Source organism: Stegostoma tigrinum, chromosome 7, assembly GCF_030684315.1.
Source record: "Stegostoma tigrinum isolate sSteTig4 chromosome 7, sSteTig4.hap1, whole genome shotgun sequence".
NCBI classification, from domain to species: Eukaryota; Metazoa; Chordata; class Chondrichthyes; order Orectolobiformes; family Stegostomatidae; genus Stegostoma; species Stegostoma tigrinum.
The window spans coordinates 93,417,923-93,442,346 of NC_081360.1; the positions used below are offsets into that span (position 1 = coordinate 93,417,923).

Here is a 24,424-nt window from a genome sequence, read left to right on the forward strand (position 1 = left end):
ATCATACATAACATAGTTCAGTTTCAATAGCCTCAGAGCAACATGAAACAGCCAATAAATACTATCTTACCAGTGTTAACCACATCCTAAGGATATTATTTGTAAATAGTTTTGTTTACTGGATTATATATGGTCAGAATCTGTTTTCCAGAGTTGTAATGTCTAATACTAGAAGGCATGTATTAAAGGTAAGAGAGGGCAAGTTCAAAGGAGATGTGAGAGGCAGGTTTTTCACACTGAGAGTGGTATGTGCCTGGAATGTGCTGCCAGAGGTGGTGGTGGAGGCAGATGCAATAGGGGTATTTAAGGGTCTTTTAGGTAAGCATATGACTAAGAAAGGAGTGGAAGGGTATAGACCATGGGCAAGCAGAGTGCATTAGTTTAACTTGGTGCCATGTTTGGCACAACTTCATGAGCCAAAGGGCCTAAACCATTGCTGTACTGTTCTATGTTTCATGTTTTATCATTATTGCAGCAGTTTTTACATAAAAGTCTACTAACTTAGAACATATAGCCACAATTGTGCAGCTATGATGGGGTGGAGCTTTCTTTCAAGTTTGATACATCCATACGCAGGTATATTTCTAAGTATGTACTGGTTGAATTATTCGTGTCCACAAGTGTAGTAGAAACCAAATGAGTCACTCATTTATTTTCCAGAAAACACGTGCATAACAACCAGTTCCTCATCAAGTTCAGCCAGGGTTTCAGGCGATAGGAAAATTAGTCACAGCAGAATTGCCAATGCTTTTAGAGATTGTAAAACCTAGTGTACCTGTTGGTGAGAGTAAAGACTTTAACACAGTATAATTTCCCAGGAAGCTTCATGGAAAGATTATGAAGCAAAATCTGTATCAGTGATAATGGGAACTACAGATGCTGGAGAATCCAAGATAATAAAGTGTGAGGCTGGATGAACACAGCAGGCCAAGCAGCATCTCAGGAGCACAAAAGCTGACGTTTCGGGCCTAGACCCTTCATCAGAGCTTCATCAGCTCTGCTGGGTCTGCTGGGTCTGCTGTGTTCATCCAGCCTCACATTTTATTATCATGAATCAAAATCTGATGTGTGGGGATTAAAGCTAAATGTCTCTTTAAAAAGTAGGTTTTACAAAAAAAAAGGCAAGACCGCTGAAGAGATTTAAAGAGTGAATTTCACATTTAAGAATGAAAGCATTGATTGTCCAAACACATTTGGAAGGGGGTCGGAAAAGAAGAAAGGGTTTGTTCATGGAACTTGGGGATTGCAGGGTAGGCCAGCATTTATTATCCATTGCTAATTACTTTCAGGAGTCAACCACATTGCTGTGGGTCTGAATCCATGTGTAGGCTAAACCTGTTAAGGACGGCAGGTTCACTTCCCTAAAGGATATAACTGGAGACCAGAATTGGGGGAATGCAGAATTTTCAGTTGGCTTGCTGAACAAGCAGACCTAAATGAGCTTTGTCGCTGTTACTATTGATTGCTTAATGTTATGTGACCCAACATGTTTGTAGCATTATATGTTCAGAGACAAATGGAATTTTTGAAGCAGTGCTGAAGTAGATTTTGGTTTGGTACTGTCTCAGTAGGGCCATTTAAGCATATTGCTTCAGAATGGCCTTTGGTTTGCAAACTTACTGCAATAGTACAACTGAAATACATGAACAGGTTTGCTTTACATCATTATGCTTTATAGCACAGAGGTTTGCTAATGATTTGAACTCTTCTAAATCTTGATTCCTTGCCAGAGCATTTTCTAAAATCTTTTCTTCATCATGAGTGAACAATGTGGTAACCTCTTTATCCATTCTCTTGTCTATCAAAGCTCAGCTTTGGAGGGATCCCAGTTCCAGGCAAATCAGTGACTTTCCTGAGGAAGAACTTTCATGGCTGCATTGAGAATCTCTACTACAATGGAGTGAATATTATTGATCTGGCAAAGAGACGCAAACCTCAGATACACATTGTGGTAAGCTACTTGTTCAGTGCAGAACTGAGAAACTTTTTAACAGTGACATTCAATTAAAAATTAAAAGTATGGCCAACAGAGCTAATTATAGTGAAACCAGATATAGCTGGATGTTTAATTGATCAAGTTTGGTGAAAAACGGATACATTTTATTTTGCATAATCCCAATTAACTAATTCGTAGAAATACAACATAATTGAGTCTTTATACTTAGCCACTCTATTAATGCTTGGGAAAAGCTGAGTTGTTCTAGGATAATGATCTTAGTGTGCTCCTGAAAGACAAAATAAAAATCATTCAGATTGTGTCCTTTTTGTTGTTTTGTTGCATTACCATTGCTAAATTCCCCACTGTCAATTTACTGGGGTTTACCGTTGACGACAAAGCCACTTAGACCTACCACATAAATGCAAGGGCAGATCAAAGACTGAGAATTCTTGGGTCAGTAAACTACTTCCTTAAACCCTAAAAACTTTTCAGCATCAATGGCTAGGTCAGGAGTGTGATGGAATGCTCCCCACTTGCCTGGATGAGTACAGCTCCAACAATGCTTAAGAAACTCAATGCCATCCAGGACAAAGCAGTCAGCTCGCTGGTGTTCTGGCCACGACCTTATTAAATTTTACTGCTGGGCAGAGTGACAGCAGTCTCTAAAATTTGCATGAAGCACTGCACAACTTGTCCGGACTCCTTTGGCAGCACCTTCCAAAACTGCGATCTCTTCAGCTGAGAAGGATGAGGACATGGGAACACCATCTCCAAGCCACACGCCATCCTAACCACATTAGTGTTCCTTCAGTGTTGCTTGATGTAAAAGCCTGGAACTTCATGGAAAAATATCTCCTGCAGTTGGAGTGTTTTGGCAACACTTTATTGAAAATCTTGAACTTCATGCGAGAGCTGATATGGAAGAGCTTGATGATAGCTGAAATGGGAAACAATTTTCACTCCCTGATGTTCTGTTGAACACAAAATGGGTGAAAAAGTAATTAATCCTTAATTGCACTTAAGTAGCGGGGCAAGCCATTCAAACTGAAGCAAATGATGTATTCGAGCAGCTCCAAATGATAGCCTTGTGTCAATATTTATGACAGGGATATATCAATCATCTGTACATCATGGCAGAAGGACAAAGGCAATGCTACATGCATACATCTTCGTTCCAGCTTGTCTATTCACTGTGTATGACTAATTCATGAATTTTGTCTGCTAATAAGTGACATCTGAATTTATCCAACGTCATAATCTTGACCAATGCCAAGATTGGTCCACTATTGATCTTATGTGCTATGCGCTTGTAAGGTGCCCAGAGCCCAAGATGTGGAATTCTCATTCTAAAGTTCACCACTTCTCTCTTGCCAGATTTCACAGTGCTCCTAATGATCTATCTTTTTGACTAAACTTATGGCACTCTCCTATCATCTTTAAATGTGGCTCATTGTGAAATTTGATAACACTGCTGTGAAATGCCATGGGATGTTTTTACCACCTTAAATGCATTACATAAATTCAGATTGTATTTCCACATCTGTGAAGAGTAAGTCTGTTGCAATTGTTCATTCTGTAAGTGATTGTCACCATTAATCCGTCATTTGCTTGTTAAGTCTTGCACACTTCTGTACCAGTTTTATCTTCTTTTCACTCCCATGTCTTTAGACAGTCCCTACCATGATTGATGACCAGATGTCAGTCACCAAAGATTTCAGCTATACATGATCGCATGCTGTAACAGAATTTAATTATTATGATTGATCACCCATTAAAATGTTAATCAGCAATGTTTGATTTTGTGACTGTTAGTTACATTTGTCATGCACGGTTGCCATGCTACGTTGCATAAATTATATTATTCCACTTCCGTGCTGAATGTGCACTTTGTAAGTGTCACATTATCAGTGTGCTGCCAAGAATTTTGAGCTCCTGCTGAGGTCACTGATCAGTTTGGGATTATGGGCATGTCCATCACGGATTTAGGTATGCCCATGACACATTAAAAGTCTTTCATGAATTTGAATATATGCTGCAGATATTTTGACAACAATCTTATGACCGAAAGCAATCTGTCACATCCTGGTGCATTCTAAAATTTGTCAAACTGGTGTGATAACCTTGAATGCAAACTGGTCATAATGCAGACTAATCCACATGACTCCTGACAAAGCAGTTTCTGAATTAGTGTATGCTGACAGGGAAGCCTGGAAAATGGACACTTCTGCATAAAAATAGAAGAGCAGCTGGATGTCCTTGATGAAACAAATTTATACCAGTTACTTCTTGTGGTCAATTCAAGAGGACAGATGGAATAGGACTGGAAAGGTCATGGACCCATGAATGGTGTAGGAATTCACAGAGCAAAAACATGAGAAGAAGATCACAGTGAATCTTTTAATGGTGCTTTATTCTTCCAAAACGGACCCCGTTTCACTAGGAAATGCTAAATTGATCATTATCTTCTTGCAATTCATAAATGACTGCAAATGCACAGACCTAGAATTTTAAGGCATCCAATGTGATAGGCAGGAAGAGCGTGCTCAGAATAAGATAGAAATGTGTTACCTGACAGATTAGTAAAGGGTGGAAAAATAGTTCTCTAGGGTCATTGCCAAAACTAGGGATATGTAAATAAGATGCCCTTTTCCTGTTCAAATCCATTGTTGAAGATTACGTCCTCAAAGGGACGTCATAGTTACCCTGATCAATTCAACAGCTGACCTTAACATGTTTCCCCACTTACCTCGCAGCCCCTCACCTCTTCTCCTTGCTCATTTTCTTTAAGGATTTATATGAGAACTGCTATTGTTGACACAGGGGTCTGATATTCCAAGTGATAATAGGAACTGCAGATGCTGGAGAATCCAAGATAACAAAGTGTGAAGCTGGATGAACACAGCAGGCCAAGCAGCATCTCAGGAGCACATGTGCTCCTGAGATGCTGCTTGGCCTGCTGTGTTCATCCAGCTTCACACTTTGTTATCTATGATATTCCAAGCCTGTTTATGAGTGACTCATCTGGATAATATCTTGGTTGATAGCTCGTCTGCTTGCTCTCTTGTGCTCACTCATGCATCCTGTCCCTTGCACTGTCTCCCATGTGCCCCTCTCTCTAATGCCCTTCATTCCTGGCATGCACCACTCTCTGTCATTTACTTTCTCTCTCCTATCTTGATTTTTATCCTCCCCTACTCTTCCTGGTGAATGCTGTCATAAATATTTATTGCCTTGTTTAGGTGCGTGGATCGCCTGTTTGAGTACAAATTAATTTGTCTCATTACATGATACTTCACGCTGTCTAGTTATTTCTGTAATTCAATGTGTGTGACCGAGGACTTCTTTGTAATATTGGTCCTCGGCAGTAATTGATTTGTGGTATTGATTGTTCTGTAACTATAAAATAAGAATGTTGGAAAAAGAGACATCTATTGACTTTTTGTGACATGTTGGGAAAAATAAACGTGAGCTTTCAGGATTTGAAATCAGATAGTCAAAGTCAATTTTTTTTCTGTGTATAATCACTATATGTTTCATTTGTTGTGGTACTGGTTGAGGTATAAATATTCTAAATCTAATGGCTACCTAATAAAAATAGCTTTCATCCTCCTCTAATTATTTTGTATGTACCCTTTTCTTGATGTGTTACTATTTGACATATGTCATGAATATTGCATCTTGAAGTGGGACTTGAACTTGAGTCTTTTGACTTAAAGAGGTAGGGACATTCCTATGACACCATGTGAGCCTCCTTTTTCCTATTCAGTTATTTTTAATGAACCTATTTGGACATATTTCTGGGGCACAGTGGTTCAGTGGTTAGCACTGTTGTCTCACAACACCAGGGACCCACGTTCGATTCAACCCTTGGGCGACTCTCTGTGTGGTGTTTGCAGTTTCTCCCTGTGGCTGCATGGGTTTCCTCTGGGTGTGCTGGTTTCCTCTCACAGTCTAAAGATGTGCAGGCTAGGTGGATAGGCTATGCAAAATTGCCCATTTGTCCAGGGACTTACAGGCTAGGTGAATTAGCCATAGGGCATGCAGTCTTATGGGGATGAGATTGAGGGGATCTTTAGAAGGATGATGGATGAAGGGAAATCTAATTGACACTTACAGAATACTAAATAGGCTGGACAGAGTGGATGTTGAACAATGTTTACATTGTAGGAGAGACTCGGGCCCGACGGCACAGCCTTTGAGTAAAGGGAAGACCTTTTGGAATGGAGGTAAGGAGAAAGCTCTTCAGCTAGAGAATCGTGAATTGATGGAATTCACTGCCACAGAAGGCTGAAGAAGCTAGGCCATTAAATATATTTAAGACGGAGATAGATAGGTTCTTGCTTGTCAAAGGGATCAAGTGGGGAATGTGGGAGAATGGGGTTGAAAAGCATATCTGTCATGATTGAATAGCAGAGCAGATTCAATAGGCTGAATGGCCTAATTTCTGCTCCAAAATCTTATGGTCTTATGGGTGGGTCTGAGTAGGATGCTCTTGGGAGGGTGGTATGAACTTGATGGGATGAATGGCCTACTTTTGCAAGGCCCCAGTCTGTGGCACATATCCATGGCATTTGGAACAATATGAATCTTCTGACCCAGAAGTAGGAGACTGTTGCTCCTATGTACATGAGCACAAGTGAAATCCCAGTTAATGTTCAGCACTAGAGTATAAATAAACCCTAAATTCCCAGCAAATATTGGTCACAGGTCATATTCTAACAGCTTTGCATTATCTTATAATTAACTTCAATGAGAACGGGAACATCCAATCTGTTATTGTCCATTCCATGCCATCACTCAGAGTCGAAAGGACCCTTTTGGAAATGCAAAATGGATTTCTATTTCAGCTGCTGATTTTAATTTCTGAACTACCTTATTATAATCTGAGAATTATTAACCTCAGTTTGATAATACACTGGACTTGCATATGTCATCTTGCCGCTGTGACAAAATTGCCCTAGGTGACCAACAAGAATGACATAATAGAATGCTATGCACGACAAAGAAAAGGCAGTCAGTCTATTGGAGATAGTGCAAGTGCTTTTCTTATATGGATCTGCTCCCAATCGCTGACCTTTAGTTTCCCTTGTTCAATCGACTGCTTAATTTATGTTTCAACAAATCAAATTTGTGGCAGGGAATTCTACATTCGAGCCAACCTTTGCTGAAGTGTATTTTCTGACCTCCGTTCAAATTGTCTTGTGTTCTTGTCTCCATCTCACTGAACAGTGGAAACGATCTAACTGCAGACCCATTGCAATGAGGCTGGCCTTGAGCTGCCATTTAAAATGGCCTGGAAGTCACTCATTTCTATGCAGCTCGGCATCATTCTATTCAAAGGCATTTATGATGGACAATAAATGCTTGCCTTGTCTTAGATCCTGTAAACAAATTGAGAAAAATTACCTCATCAAGAACTTTTTGAACCATTTGAGGGTGTGTATTGGGCTTTCTCACCTTTGGCATAAAAACAATTTCTCAATTCTCTCTTCATCAGCTATATCTTTCCGATTATGAGACCCCAAAGCTGCACAGGAAAGTCTGCCTCTGGTCTCACAAAGTTCAATGACTTCAGACTTTGACTACAATGCCCACTCTTTATGCAGACTTTCCTGGACTTTGTACATGGTGTTTGGCAAACGTTAGGCAAACCTGTCTATAACCAAAAATAAAATGAAGAACTGTGGAAGCTGGAGATCTGATTCAAACAAAACAGGATTTTTTAGAGAATCTCAGCTGGTCTGACATCATCGGTAGAGAGAAAACAGAGTTAACATTTCAAGCCTTGTGAGCCTCTAGAAGGGTCAATGGACTTCAAACATCAACCGCTGAGTTTCTTCAGCAATTTCTGTTTGTGTTTGTTTCTGTCTGTATCCTTAGTCGTTTTTCTTTTGGCTGGCTATCGGTTCTCTGATTTTCATGCTTCCATTTCTAATATCTTCTCAGTCTTACAATGAGTGCATGCTTGAAAGGGCAACCTACCCTGTTGAGAGTTGCTAACATTTTCTGTGTTTGCTCTTTAAATCCTTATTCTGCCTTTGCCTTTTATTTTGAGTCTCGCAGCTATCTCTGTCTGTTCCTTTTGGCATGCTGTATTCCCTTTTGTTCCATAAATCATTCATATGGGCAACTTTGTATCATGTTCTTCAAAAATCCATTCCTTTTATTTATCCTCAGTTATTGCTTTGAGGAGTTCTGTGGTGGGTCGAAAATCTAGAAGTCAGCAAGGCCTGGCCTTAAATAACTCTTGATTCTCCAAGTGCTTTGTAATTTATCCAATTTTGTCAACTCTCTGGGGATAATGTAAATCAGGCAATGTTCACATTTTTTTTACAGAAAAGGCAACATAGAATGGTTGTCATGGTTTTATTTGTGAAAACCAGGAACTGAAACAGGCTCAGAGATAATGGGAACTGCAGATGCTGGAGATTCCAAGATAATAAAATGTGAGGCTGGATGAACACAGCAGGCCAAGCAGCATCTCAGGAGCACAAAAGCTTCCAAGATAATAAAATGTGAGGCTGGATGAACACAGCAGGCCAAGCAGCATCTCAGGAGCACAAAAGCTTCCAAGATAATAAAATGTGAGGCTGGATGAACACAGCAGGCCAAGCAGCATCTCAGGAGCACAAAAGCTTCCAAGATAATAAAATGTGAGGCTGGATGAACACAGCAGGCCAAGCAGCATCTCAGGAGCACAAAAGCTTCCAAGATAATAAAATGTGAGGCTGGATGAACACAGCAGGCCAAGCAGCATCTCAGGAGCACAAAAGCTCCAAGATAATAAAATGTGAGGCTGGATGTGCTCCTGAGATGCTGCTTGGCCTGCTGTGCTCATCCAGCCTCACAGTTTATTAACTGAAACAGGCTGCCTGGATTTTTCACCCCTCTTGCAAATCCTCTTGAATTGATTTACATCACCAAATTTGGCCACTCAAACGTCACTGAATAGATACCGTGTGGAAGCAGGCCTTGCAGCCCATCAAGTCCACATGGACCCTCCAAAGAGCATCCCACCGAGACTCACCCCATTCCTGAATCACTGCATGTCCCACGGCTAATCCACCTAGCTTGCACGTTGCTGGACATTTTGGGAAAATTTAGCATGACCAATCCACTTAACCTACACTGTTCAGACTGTGGGTGGAAACCAGAGCATCCAGCAGAAAGCCACGTAGACGCAAGGAGCGCATACAAACACCAAACAGACAGTCACCCAAATGGAATTGAACTGAGGTTCCTGGGACTGTAAGGCAGCAGTGCTAAACACTGAGCCACCATTTGGGAAGATGATATATTTTTCTGTGAACTACTCCTTAGCTACATTATTGACATCAACCTTGGTCTGTGAGTCCAAGCCATCACCAAGTACCGCTTCAGGCATTGAATACAAGAATCAAAGCTGACGCTTCAGTGCAGCACTGGGGAGCTGCTGCACTGCCGGAGACAAACTTTCTGATGCGATTTGAAGCCAAAACTCTATGGATGCAAAAGATCCTGCAACATTAGTTTGCTGCAGTACACAGGAGTTACCCCTGTGTCTGAGCAGATAATTATTGTTCCATCAACATCATCACAAAGCATAGATTATCCGATGACCACAACACTGCTGATTGTTGAAACTTGCTGTGTCCAAATTGGTTGCTGTCTTTCCTATGCCAATGACTTCATTTCATTAAAACATTAAATTGTTTGTATCAATTGAAACCAGAGTTTAAAATAGACCACAATGCCACAATGATGCCACCCGAAGGTTGCAGGAACAGCAACTCATATTCCGCTTGGGAACCCTGCAGCCCAGTGGTATCAATGTGGACTTCACCAGCTTCAAAATCTCCCCTTCCCCCACCGCATCCCAAAACCAGCCCAGCTCGTCCCCTCCCCCCACTGCACCACACAACCAGCCCAGCTCTTCCCCTCCACCCACTGCATCCCAAAACCAGTCCAACCTGTCTCTGCCTCCCTAACCGGTTCTTCCTCTCACCCATCCCTTCCTCCCACCCCAAGCCGCACCCCCAGCTACCTACTAACCTCATCCCACCTCCTTGACCTGTCCGTCTTCCCTGGACTGACCTATCCCCTCCCTACCTCCCCACCTACACCCTCTCCACCTATCTTCTTTACTCTCCATCTTCGGTCCGCCTCCCCCTCTCTCCCTATTTATTCCAGAACCCTCTCCCCATCCCCCTCTCTGATGAAGGGTCTAGGCCCGAAACGTCAGCTTTTGTGCTCCTGAGATGCTGCTGGGCCTGCTGTGTTCATCCAGCCTCACATTTTATTATCTTTAAAATAGACCCTGTTGACTTGAAGGGTACAATTATAATGACACTGAATATGAAAGTGATTTAATAGCAAGTTTAATGTGCACATTGTTATTCTGTATAAATAACCTTCTTTTAGTTAGCTTTCTGTGTCTCATCTTGAAAAATCAAAAAGAACAAAGAACAATACAGCCCACGATCAGGCCCTTCGGCTCTTTTAGCCTGCGCCAACACATATTAAAATTGTTTTCACAACATGTATTCGTCTAGGTGCTTTGTGAAAGCTGCTATTGTGTCTGCTTCCACCACCTCCTCTGGCAGCGTGTTCCAGACACTCACCACCCTTGGTGTGAAAAACATGCCTCACACATCTTTTTTAAATTTTCCTGCTGCACCTTGAACCTGTGCCCCCTAGTAATTGACCATTCCACCCTGGGAATAAAAAAGCCTCATACTTTCCACTCTATCCATGCTCTTCACAGCCTTATAAACTTCTGTCAGGTCACTCCTGAAACTCTTGTGTTCCAGTGAAAACAAACCCAGTCCGTCCAACCTTTCTTCACAGCTAAAATCCCCCACACCAGACAACATCCTGGTAAGCATTTTCTGTGCCCTCTCCAAAACATCCACATCCTTCTGGTAGTGTGATGACCAGAACTGAATGCGACATTCCAAGAGTGGACTAACTAAAATTCTGTAAAGCTGCAGCATACCTTGCTTATTCTTACAGTGAATGCCCTCCCAATGAAGGCAAGCATGCCAATGGCCTTTTTTGACTACTTAGCTACCTGCAGTGCCCCCTTGAATGATTTGTAATTTACTGTAATTTAATTAAATTGTCTGTGATTTAACCTATTTACCCTCTCTGTCATTCCTCTGTTGCTTTCCCCAACATTAGATTTCTTGAGAAAAAGTCATGGACTATTGATTTTATCATTCACCAATGTTGTGAATATCTCAATATTCTCGCCACTCCTGACTGATGCTTCCAGCAGTTTGCATTTTGAAAATCTTGTCACGTCAAAGAGTGATGGGGAGGAAAGCTAACAAACTGGGGACCAGATATGATACCTGACAACAGGAAACCCTTTATAGCCCATCTAGTTTGAAAATTAAATGGACTCTTCTTTGTGTTTATTTTGAAATGTTTGTGTTTTATTTAATAATTCTGAAAGCTGTCTCTGATTAAAATGTATTTGCTTAATGGGGAAAAAAAGCCTTCCAGCCATTGTGAGAGATAAAAATGATGGCATTTCCCGTGTAAGCAGGATTAAAAGCTCAGCTGTATCATCAAGATGATATTTCTGTTTTGACTGGTATGTAATCAAGTCCCATTGAGTGACATGGTGGCTCAGTGGTTAGCACTGCTGCTTCATAGTACCAAGGATCTGGGTTTGATTTCACCCTTGGGTGACTGCCTGTGTGGAGTTTGCACGTTCTCCCTGTGTCTGTATGGGTTTCCTCCAGATGCTGCAGTTTCCTCCCACAGTCCAAAGGTGTATAGACTATGTGGATTGGCAGTGCTTAAATTGTCCATAGTGTTCAGGGATGTGTAGATTAGGTGGGTTTATAGGGGGATGGGTCTGGGCAGGATGCTCTGTGGATCAGTGTGGACTTGTTGGGCCAAAGGACCTGTTTCCACACTAGAGATTCTGTGATTATTCTTTAATACAAAGCAGTCTGAATGTGAATAATGAATAATATTATTTCATGTTAAATATTATATTGCATATTATTTTCCTCCTCTTCCCTTTCTCCTAGGGAAATGTGACTTTTACCTGCTCAGAGCCCCGTATTGTTCCAGTCACGTTCATGACTTCCAGTAGTTACTTACTGCTGCCAGGGAAGCCTCAACTGGATGGACTTTCTGTGAGCTTTCAATTTCGTTCCTGGAACAAAGATGGTCTGCTGCTGTACAATGAATTCCATGAAGCATCTGGGGTCCTACAGATTTACCTGAACAAGGGGAAGCTCAAAATAAATGTTCATAAGTTATCGTGGAACCAAGCTGATATCACCACAGGTAATTGCAATAGTCAATTTTATTGCCATTGGTGACAGCGGGAGGATTTGTGAGAATAAATAGAAACACTTATCTCCAAGCACATCATTTTAGGCAGCTAATTATCTTCCGAAAGCTCAGCACACTGAGCCAGTGAAGGCTAGAATGTTAGGGAAAGGGAGATTATAGTTTAAAAAAAGATCAGGGTTGAAAGAAAAGAAAGAGTTTGACGTTGTTTGATTTGGAGTAGAAAAACAACCAAGTTGAACAAATGGGAATATGCCTTGAGAGTTAATGAGTTTTAAATAGTTGTGCTGACGGATATGTGTGCTCAGAGTGCTTTTGAAAGAGTTATGCCTGGTGACGATTGGGCGAAACTGATGCCAGCATCTTGATCTCGAACAACTGGAGAATTGTGGTATTATTTGTTCCGAAAGACAGCATTGGCCGCATAAGGTTTGGGGTAGAAGCAAAGCTGAAGTATTCTGAAGAAGGGTCTAGGCCCGAAATATCAGCTTTCCTGCTCCTCTGATGCTGCTTGGCCTGCTGTGTTCATCCAGCTCTGCACCTTGTTATCTCAGATTCTCCAGAATCTGCAGTTCCTAATGTCTCAGAAGTATTCATTGTTCATTTTGATTTATCTTTCCCGAATCATTTTGTCCAAGACAACCAGGGGTTGGTTAGCTATGTTGATCAGACAGTTGATTTGTGAGCCTACAGTGTGAGTTCATTCCCAAACTGGCTGATGATACCATGAAGGAATCTCCATCTCAATCTGTCTCCTCACCTGAGATGTGGCAATCCTCAGGTTAAACCACCACCATCCATCTCTGTCTAATGGGAGAACAGCCCGATGGTCTGGTAGGACTATTGCAACTTCGCCCATCCAAGATGAGAGGACTATTCCTTAAGATCCCCCATCTACTCTTGCCTTGAAATCCCCCAGTTGCAGAAGTCAAATGGAACTTGCGAAGGAGCAGTTGAAAGTGAAGCATGTTTTCCTTTGCTCCTGTAAGTGGTGATGAGCAGTCATTGGTTCGAGGAAATTTGAGTCATGATGGAATATGCTGAAGCTTTTCAATCATGGAAGGAGATATTTAATGTGAGATCTTCTGTGACAATAGCAAAGCCATCACAATGCTTACTACATGGCAATGAAGTCAAGACCACATTTTTGAGTACATAGAAAATGCATTTAGACCAAATGGTTAACAAGCACTGAGTAGGCCAGAGATACTTAGCAGGTCAGGCAACGTCTGTGGAGAGAGGAATAGATAGAACATTTTGAGTCTGCTGTGACTTTTTCAGAACTGAAAGGGATTGGAAAATGTGTTTTCGTTAGAGCTTCAGAAACTGATGGGTGACCTGATAGAAGTATATTAAATTACGAGAGACATAGATAGAGTGGACAGTTGGACCATTTGTCCCCGGGGTGGAAGTGTCAACTACTAGGGGACATGGATTTAAAGTGAGGGGTGAAACGTTTGAAGGAGATGTGTGAGGCAAGTTTTTTATGCAGAGGGTGGTAGGTGCCCGGAACGTGCTGCCTGCGGAGGTGTTAGGTGCGGATGCAATAGCAATGCTTAAGACATTTAGACAGATATATAAACAGGTAGAGCATAGAAGCATATGGACCATGTGTAGGCGGATGGAATTAGTTTGAATTGGCACCATGGCTGGCACAGACATGGTGGGCCTAAGGGCTTGTTCCTGTGCCGTTTTGCTCTATCGTCAATGCGCTTGTGACAGAGGCAGAGGCTAGGGCAACAAAGGGACAGCTCATGGTGGAGAAAAAGATAAAGGTGTAATATATTTGAAAACAAAAGATTCTGGAAATCACAGTGGGTCAGCCTGACTGGCTGTGATTGCCAGCATTTTTTGTTTTCTGTACAGATTCCAGCATCTGCAGTAATTTGCTCCTACTGGGTAAAAACGGGTATCAGTTAAGGCGTGAAAGGGAGAGAATTGGCCCGAATCAAATACAAAGTAAACAAGACATGAACTAGACAAACCAGTGGAAGGAGGTTAGGGAGAAAGGGGAGAGAATGTAAGAAAAGTGGAGATCACACATAATGTGGTCAGTTTCTGAAGTTATGAAATTTAATGCTCAGACTGTAAAGTGCCTGAGCAGCAAATGAGGTGTTATTTCGCAAGCTTATGCTGTGTTTTGTTGGAACATTGCAGCAAGCCCAGGGCAGAAATATTAGCGCGAGAGTGAGGTGGTTTACGGGTCTAGACCTGAAACATCAGCTTTCCTGCTCCTAAGATGCTGCTTGGCCTGCTGTGTTCATTCAGCTCCACACTTTGTTATCTCGGTGGTTTATTGAAATGGTTTGTAGACCAAATAGTATTCCTCTTTGCTCAAACGATGATTTCGAGCAGTGCTTTCCAACCTCTTCAGACACACTTCAATAAGACCAACAATTTCATGTTTTCAATTGATTTTATTTTCTCGTTCATTAGTTTCATTTACTTGCATTTATTGTGGCTACACCGATGCTAGAAAGGTGAAAATACAACAAACTAAAGAAGGATCAAATGCATTAATGTTTCAAATCCACTGAATAAAAATACTGTGACAGAGTTATATGAGTTGTAACTTTAGTTCGAAAGACTATTGCTTAAGGCGAAACAATGATCATTTTACATTGATTTTCGTGACATTTTGTACAAAATTTCTCAGCATACTTGAACAGTTCTTATGGCGTACCAGTGTGCCAAGTTACGTCTCTTGAAAAACATTTATCCAGAGTTGCATGAGTTGTTAGGAGCAATGGTTCAGATTAGGACATTGGGTTCATTTTAGACACTAGTTGACACTGTCATGGAAGGTAGAAATCTTGTTAATTTGGATGGATGATCTTAAGTACGATTTAATCCAAAGTTTGCTATATTTTCTCTTGAAATGTAAGAATGCATGGGATATTCACAATACATTAGAAGTTACCTACTTCCCTGTAAGAATTGCCATTCTTAGCAAGTTTGAACATATCATCTACACTGAGATGGGAATGCTGTATGGTCAGAGGTACCTTCATTCATTTGAAATATTAAATCAGCCCGCCCAATGAGCTGCACCAAAAGATCCTGTGGTATTTTTGCAAAATAAAATTGTAAATTAAGCCCGTGAACTAACACCACAATAGACAAATTTGCTGCTGTATTTGCTTTGAGAAAACAAAACTTTGCCATGCAGCTACATATTTTTTTCATCCACCAAATGTCACACGTCAGCATATTCTCTCTCATTGTGAAAAATATGATAGATATTCTGTTATACATTGAAGAAATTTCCTGCTAAGTGAAAAGTGTGGTTGTGAGAAATTTACCAGCTGCTTGGCATGGCTTGGTGGCTCAGTGGTTAGCACTGCTGTCTCATAGTGCTAGGGACCTGGGATCAATTCCACCTCAGGTGACTGTCTGCGTGGCATTTGCTTGTTTTCCTATGTCTGTGCAGGCTTCCTCCCAAAGTCATGCAGGTTAGGTGGATTGGCCATGGGAAGTGCATAGTTAAAGGGATTGGGTGGATTCTCTTCAATGGGCCAGTGCGGACTTGAGGAGCAGAGTATCTTGCTTCCACACCATAACAATTCTGATTCTCTGCATGACTGCCCTTTTGGTTTTGTTATCATTGGGTGATGTCTGGAGAATTCTGAAGATCAAAATGCTGGTCGTTACTTGGAGAATTGAAAAAAGAATTTCCCTCTGAATTTTTTTCTTGACTGAAGAAGGGTAATATCCAAAACGTTGACTTCTCCTTTCCTCCAGATGCGGCTTGGATACTGTGTTCTTGCAGCCTCCTGTTTGTCTACCTTCCCTCAGTATTATTGCCTGTCACAAAGCCAGCATGTTCCATAGTTCCTTGTAACCAGTAAATTAGTTTTGAAATAGTTACTGCCTTAATGTCAGAATATGGTGCTGTAAAAAAAGATATTGTAGCATTTCTTCATGTAGCGATGGATGAGTGAATTAATTCATGAGGTTTTGAGAATGGTTAAGACTTGAAATTCTTCAGCTCCAGTAGTCATATTTCACTGACTGGAAAAGGATGCAAAATGCAAAAAATAAAATGGAAATGATTTTGTCCTTGTTTCGTATTATTTTGCAAGAATTCTTTTTCCTGTGCTACTGAATGTACACACAGGTATTGATTTTCTTTTGTTCTTTAGAAGACCTTTAGCCCAACGTGTTTATGGATCCCAAAGGTTCTTACTTTCTTGATCTCCTTTGTGAGATCTTATCAAAAGTCTTACTGCATACTATGCACATTATATCAACTGCCTGAGCCATTCTACATATGAAGTTACCTCCTTAGAAAATTCAATCAAAACTGCTACATGTGACCTCTCCCGGTTAAAGCCATGCTGACTATCCTTGACTGATCTTTGCCTGCGTAAGTGGAGGTTAATTCTGACTCTCAGAAATTTTTTTCCAGAACTTTTCCTGCCACTGATGTTAGGCTCACTGGCCTACCGTTCCCTGGTTTATCCCTAACACCCTTACTGAATACCGATAACACATCAGCTGTTCTCCAGTCTTTGTTATTCCTCCTACATCTTCCTTCTTGAGAGTGAATACAAATGATAGTACCTAGTTTAAAATTGAATCTACATCTTCTAGCACCACACATGCCTTTCTGTTTTGTCCACTAAAAGACCCTACTCACTCCCTGATTATCCCCTGCCCTTTAATGTACTTATAAAATGCCTTTGAATTTTCCTTTATTTGGCCAGCCTGTACTTTGCATACTGCACCCTTTGTGCTCTCCTAATCGATCTTTTAAGCAACACCTGCACATATGCCTCTGAGGCTTCTATATGCTTCAAGTATATCTCCTATTATTCTTTATTAAAGCTTGTATATCTCTCAACCTGCTCTGGATTTGTTATTCCTACCTTTCCCCTTTATAGAAACATCTGAGCCATGTACTCTCATTGGTTCCTCTTTGAAAGATTCCCACTGCTTTGATGTGCAAGTAGCTGCTGCCAGTCTACTTTACTGTATTGCGTTAAATCAGCTTGCACCCCATTCCGAACCTTTCATTCCAGTCCAATGTATCTTGTCCCATGACTACCTTAAATCCATTCTGACGAAGGGTTCCTTGACCCGAAACGTTAACTGATTTCTCTTCACACATGGTGGAGATTTGCTGAGTGTTTCCAGCAATTAGAGGTAACACAGTGTGGAGCTGGGGGAACACAGCAGGCCAGGCAGCATAAGAGCAGCAGGAAGGTTGACGTTTCAGGTTGGGACCCTCCTTCAAGAAAAAAAATTCTGAAGAAGGGTTCCAACCCAAAATGTCAACTTTCTCGCTCCTCTGATACTGCCTGGGCTGCTGTGTTCCTCCAGCTGCACTCTGTGTTATGTCTGACTTCAGCATTGACAGTTCTTCCCATCTCTTTTCTAGCAATTTCCGTTTTAATTTCTGATTTACAGCATCTGCAGTTTTTTTTTCGGTTTTTATTACCTTAAATCTTATTGAGTTATGTCATCAAAATGCAATACTTTTCACTGTATATCAGTATATGTGATAATAATAAATGAAATGAAGTCAAATTAAAATTAGATCCAGACCCATTCCCTCTCTCGTTGGAGTTCCCATGTGCTGTCTTAAATAGTTCTCCTGGATGCATTGTATGTACTCTGCTCCCTCTAAGCCTTTCTCACTTTGTCTATCTCAGGAAATACTGGAGAAGTTAAAATACCCTGCTATTATTTGTACACTCCTCTGAGATTTGATGACATATCTGCCATTTTATCTCTCCCTGAGTGTTTTCTTTTGTAGGTCTTGAATACATTCCCAACAATGGGGTTATCCCTTTTGTTGTTAGGCTTTACCCGTATGGTGTAAGTTGAGAATCCATCTAAGATATCATACCTCCTTATTGCAGTCATTGTGTCAGTACCTGGAAATATGATCAGAAATCTCATGACACCAAGTTATAGTCCAACAGGTTTATTTGAAACCACAAGCTTTCGAAGCCTCACTCCTCCTTCGGGCGTTAGTGAGAGAGGTGGTCTCAGACACAGAATTTATAAGTAAAAGTTCGAAGAACCACACCACTGATGAGGACGTAATAAACAAACCTAAGATGCTGTTAAATCTTTCATCCGTTAGAAGGTTTTAAATTATTATTATGTACATGTAAATCCCCAAATTCCTTTCTAATCACTGCCCTGAGAGAACTAAAGGTTTTATCAGAGTAGGTGACATGAAGAGGTGACATTTTAGATCAAACAATGCATGTTAGGTGTCAGACCTGGTTTAGAATCTATTTGTGTTTTGGTTTGGAATCAGACCGGCTTTAATTTGAAAATAGGAATTTCTAAAACGTCACATTGACTGATTGAGTATAAATTGTCTGCATTTTGAAAAAAATAGATGTTTCTGTGTGTGTGTGTTTTTTTGTCTGGTGAGAGAGAGTGTGTATGTGGGGGAGAGAGTGTGTGCCACATCTTGGAAAAATGATGGATATAGGTTCAATTGAGGAATTCAAGAGAGCATTGCATGATTATTTCAAGAGAAACGATGTGATGTGGGGGAAAGGCAGAGGAATGACACTAAATCATAACGCTCAGTTAGAGAGTTGGTGCAGTCATGATGAACCAAATGTCTTCCTCCTGCACAGCAACACTTCTTTATAATATTGTAAGTGTGCAGTACCAGCTTTTCGGTGAGATTTGTAATTGGAGGAATGTATATCCCGAAGATTGAGAGGGAAAGCATTGTGGATGTCCCATACCATTTGTTGGAAATGTTTATCACTAGCGGTATTGTCAATGAGGCAATTATTAGAATTAAGATTTCCACAGTTCAAACAAAGATGACCCAGCCAGAGGTTCATTGGAAGAGCTACCCAGCCTGTCCCCTCCCCAGCTTTCTATCCACTTTTTCTATATTTTGGCAATTTTATTTTTAATTTCAAATATTTACCCAGTTCCCTTTCAAAAGTTGCAGTCAAATCTGCTTCTAGCATCCTTTTGGGCAACACATTTCAGATTATAACACCCTGCAGTATTAAAACAATCATGCTCATGATTCTTCTATTCCTTTCACTAATTATTTTAAATCCTCTTGTATTGACACTGTTGTCATCGAATAAATCTCTTCTGTTCCCTTGCCATCCTTCCAAAGATGCAGTGCCTAGAATAAGCTGAGGCCCAAAGGCCTAAACAGTGCTCATGGAAAAGAAATAACAGTTTCATTCCACATGCATGCCTTATAGTGGGACTTTGAACTTCAGCATATGTAATAGAAGATTGACTGCCCATTATGGAGCCCATTCCCATCAGAGTGAATATATCAAGCATATCATAAAGGTAGCAAGTGGCAGCAATTATATAAATACCCTTAAATGCCTTTGCATTAGCGACTACTATAAGCTTACTTTGAACGGAATATGTTAAAATGAACTTGATTCCTCACCATTACTACCTCTTCAAAAATCACATAATGTAGGACTAGTGATTGGTAGCTTGATTGGTACAATTTTTCGACATTTTTCTCTGCTTCCAGCAACTACCAGGGGCAATTTTATGAGACAGCTATATTAACTCCACTTGACTGCATCCTGGCTTTCATTTTTTTGCGTTACAATAAATTAGCTGAACTTGAACATTTTTTTTTGAAATTGGAATATGCTGAAGGGCTAATCAGAGAAATTCCTTAGAGGAGTTACTGAACCCAGCAGTGTGAGTAAAGTATATTGGCATATTGGAGGAATATCCAGGTCATTGAGAGAAGGCAATTGAGTGATTTTTGTCTGCCGCTGTCAAATCATTTGTGCTACTGTCAGATTCACTGACATTGTCTGTGTAGTCTTCGAGATGTCAGCGCCCGTCTGTCTAAATAGCTCCTACCCTTCAACCAAATGAATGACTCTTCTGAAGAAGTCAGACCAGATTCTAAATGTTGTCTCTGTCTCTCGCTCCGCAGACACTGTCAGACGTGCTGAGTTTGTGTTTATATCAAAGTGATGAGTCTCACTAACAAGCTGGGGGTAGGTCATTGAAGAGCTCGGCAAGTTCAAGGATGTCCAAATTGCCAACGAGAGCTTGATGATCAAATTGGGGTCAAAATACACTTGTAGGATAACTTTGAGCTCCCAGGCCAATCTGCATCCCTCAAATGACTGAAACATCAAATGCAAATACCCTAAATTGGTTAAGGTGTTGAAATATGCAAATTGAGGTGAGAGATACCTGTTGGAGCGGAAGCAGCAAAGGTAGTTCACAACCATAGTGGGAGCTGCCCAATAGATGAGGCAGATGTTGAGGGCGAACAACATCAGTGCTCAGAGTATTGGTGTTAAACAAGATTGTGTCTGATCTCACAGAGAAACCTTTGCTGGTAAGTGTTTTCACTTATTAGAAAAATAACTGCATCACTCCTCAGTGTTTGCAACAGCAGTGCAGTAATTTGAGCTCACCTGTTTAGGTTTCAGTGTTTTCCCATTTGAAAATCTCATCCTCATCCTCTTTGACCCATTAACAACCTTGTCAGGGAGTTTAATAGATCATTAATTGGAGATAAGCGGGTTCCTGGTTCCCTCTTCCAGCTGTCTTATTGATAAATTGCTTTGCATTCCAAAGGTATTGAGATTTGGTGCTGCCCTCATGCACACAATTTTCATTGTGTGCTCTTGAAAGTGCCCCCCACTTACGAAATTGTAACTTCACCTCTTAAGTTTCAGCATCAATCCAAATCAAATTCAGTGAACATGGAACATAGAACATTACAGCACAGTACAGGCCCTTCAGCCCTCGATGTTGTGCTGACCTGTCATACCGATCTCAAGCCCATCTAACCTACACTATTCCATGTACGTCCATATGCTTATCCAATGACGACTTAAATGTACCTAAAGTTGGCGAATCTACTACCGTTGCAGGCAAAGCGTTCCATTCCCTTACTACTCTCTGAGTAAAGAAACTACCTCTGACATCTGTCCTATATCTTTCACCCCTCAATTTAAAGCTATGCCCCCTCGTGCTTGCCATCACCATCCTAGGAAAAAGGCTCTCCCTATCCACCCTATTTAACCCTCTGATTATTTTATATGTTTCAATTAAGTCACCTCTCAACCTTCTTCTCTCTAACAGAAACAGCCTCAAGTCCCTCAGCCTTTCCTCGTAAGACCTTCCCTCCATACCAGGCAACATCCTAGTAAATCTCCTTTGCACCCTTTCCAAAGCTTCCACATCCCGCACAAGAGTTTTGTACAGCTTCACCATAACCTCTTGGTTCCTGAAACTCGATCCCTCTATTAATCAAAGCTAAAACACTGTATGCCTTCTTAACAGCCCTGTCAACCTGGGTAGCAACTTTCAAGGATCTGTGTACATGGACACCGAGATCCCTCTGCTCATCCACACTACTAAGAATCTTACCATTAGCCCTGTACTTTGCCTTCTGGTTACTCCTACCAAAGTGCATCACCTCACACTTGTCTGCATTAAACTCCATTTGCCACCTCTCAGCCCAGCTTTGCAGCTTATCTATGTGAAGCACAGATTCAGATTAAATTTTTACCAGTCTGCCCGAGCATTTTAAGGTTTAATTTTCTCTTATATGGGTGTGAAAGTTTTCAGGAACAGAATCAGAAATAGCCGGAAAAATAATCTCAGCAGATCTGGCAGCATCTGTAGATAGAAAGCAGTGATAACATTTTGGGTCCATTGACCCTTGGAAGATGCTGCCAGACAGCAAGAATCATTAACTCCATTGGCTTTTTGATGCTCTATCATTTAACATTTTAAAGATTAGAGACAAATTTATGGCTTCTCATATAATTGAGAAATATAGCGATGGACAGAAAGTAGAGTTGCGGGAGAAGACCTTCCATCATCATATTGAAAGGTTGCTCAAACTTAAGGATTCGAAGTCTGCTTCTGCTCTTATTTCTTCAGTTCAGTAACCTCATGCCCTTTCCAGTTGAATTTTTGGGTGAGTTATGAGCAGCTCTGTCTTCCCAATTTGCCATGCAGCCCCCCAGCTCAGAATTGTGACTTTTCAAATATATTATAAGTGGATCCACTGCAATTGGCAAAGTAGAAACAGTACCATTAAAACGCGCTCTCTCTCTCTCTCACACACGCGCGCGCACACACACACACACACACACACACACACACGCGCGCGCGCTCTCTCTCTCTCTCACACACACACACACACACACGTGCTCTCTCTCTCTCTCTCTCTCACACACACGCACACGCACGCACACACACACACACACACACACACACACACACACACACACACACACACACACACACACACACACACAAGACAATGTGAAATATTTCCAGGTAGGTCTTGTACTTAAAAAAAGGACAAATCCACTCTGGCCAATTGCCACCCCATTAATCGACTCTCAGTTATCACAAGAGTGATGGGAAATGTCTATTTGTGGTGCTTACTCAGCAATAACCTGTTCACTGATGCTCAGTATAATTTCTGGTCAGTCTGTTCAACTGCCGAGCTCATTACAGCCTTGTTCAAAACAAATGCAACCCGGAGGTTGGGTGAGGGTGACTACTTTTAACCTCATGGCAGCATTTAACCAGGTAAGGTATCATGGAGCCTGAGCAAAGCTAAAGTAATTGGGAACCAAAAAAAAAATCTCCATTCTTTGGATTCTTATGTAGGGAACTGCAGTGGATTAAGAAAACAGTTCACCACCATCTTATCACCAACAATTAGAGATGAGATATAAAGAAAGATGGTCATACTACTGACGATCAATAATCTACCCTCGGTAGTCTACTAGTTCCAATCATTTTCAACTGCTTCTTCAGTGGACTTCAATCCATTATAAGGTCAGAAGTGGTGATGTTCACTGGTAGCTTCACAATGTTTAGCACCATTTGCAACCTCTCAGATATTGGAGAAGCTCGTGCTCTTACGCAGTAAGATCAACACACTGGCTTGTTTTTATAACTGTCAAGGTGCACAAATGCCAAACAATGACCATCCTCAAAAATAGAAAATAAAAATAAAAAAAATCTCCCCTTGATTGACATTGGCATGTGGCACGTGACCACGCTGAATGTTTCAACATCCAAATCGTGGAAACAACACCTAACAACTGAACTGGGCTATCCATAGCAAAACTGTGGTGACAAGGCTAAGTCAGAGTTTAGGCAAGTACCTCACCTTCCATCTCTTATTGCCATCTACTATCTATGAGCCATACGTCAGGCCAACAAATCACTCCAGACCTATAGCAATTTGATTGTTAACTGCCCTCTGAAATGGCTGAGCAAGTAACTCAGTTCAAGGGCAAGTAGGAGTGGGAAACAGATGCTAATTTTTCCAGTGATCAACACATAAAAGAATAATAAAAGGCATAGCAAGAAATGTGATGGAACAGACCCCACAAGATTGGATGTGTGCAGCTCCAATGGCATTCGAGAAGGTCAATATCAGCTAGGATAAAGCAGCCCAAATGATTGGCACTTCAATCACCACTTCCACTCCCTTTACTGCTTATACACAGTGTGTACCATCTACAAGATGCACTGTGGTATGTCACCATGGCTCCTTCAACATAGGACCTTACAAACCAATGACTGCTACCACCTAGAGTGGCTAAGGCAGTGGATACATGGAAATGTCCCCATCTGCAAGCGTCCGTCAAAGCCATACAGCAGATTGACTTGAAACTATAGCATGTTTCGTTCATTGTCCCTCAGTCAAAAATCTACATCTTCCTTCTGATCAGCACCCTGTGTTCCCACGCTCCAGGGACCTACAGTGGATCAGAAAGGCATTTCACCACCACCTTTCACCAGCAAATACAGATGAATTATAAATGCTTGCCTAGGCACCAAAACCCTTGTATCATAAGTGACTATAAAAGAGTTATTAAATGTAAACTAAGAGACCACCCATAACATTCTAGCTGTCATATTATATAATAATAATTAAGTGTTGGTTCTTAATAACATTGCTCATGAATTAGCATGTAATGGATTCAGACTTGGGTGGCTGTGTTTTTTTTAGTACAGGTTAAGGGATCCCAAACCTATGACATTCCAGACATCTGATCTATATATTTATAATTGTTCAAGCGCTGTGAGTGTCAATGGCTGTGCCAGCATTTATTGTCTGTTCCAGTTGCCCACAGGAAGGTCCTGCCTTCTTAAATTCATAGAATCCTTACAGTGTGGAAACAGGCCCTTCAGCCCAACGAGTTCACACTGAACCTCAGAGAATCC

At 41.1% G+C, this 24,424-nt stretch overlaps 1 protein-coding gene across 3 annotated transcripts in view; it reads left to right on the plus strand.

Moving 5' to 3' along the window:
- LOC125453929 (contactin-associated protein-like 5) overlaps window positions 1-24,424 on the plus strand; it is a 1,220,935-nt gene that overhangs the window by 577,052 nt on the left and 619,459 nt on the right. For all 3 annotated transcript variants that reach the window (XM_048534087.2, XM_048534089.2, XM_048534090.2), the window contains 2 exons: window positions 1,808-1,951; window positions 11,962-12,223. In XM_048534087.2, the coding sequence (XP_048390044.1) occupies window positions 1,808-1,951; window positions 11,962-12,223 (406 nt within the window). The remainder of the gene's footprint in view (window positions 1-1,807; window positions 1,952-11,961; window positions 12,224-24,424) is intronic.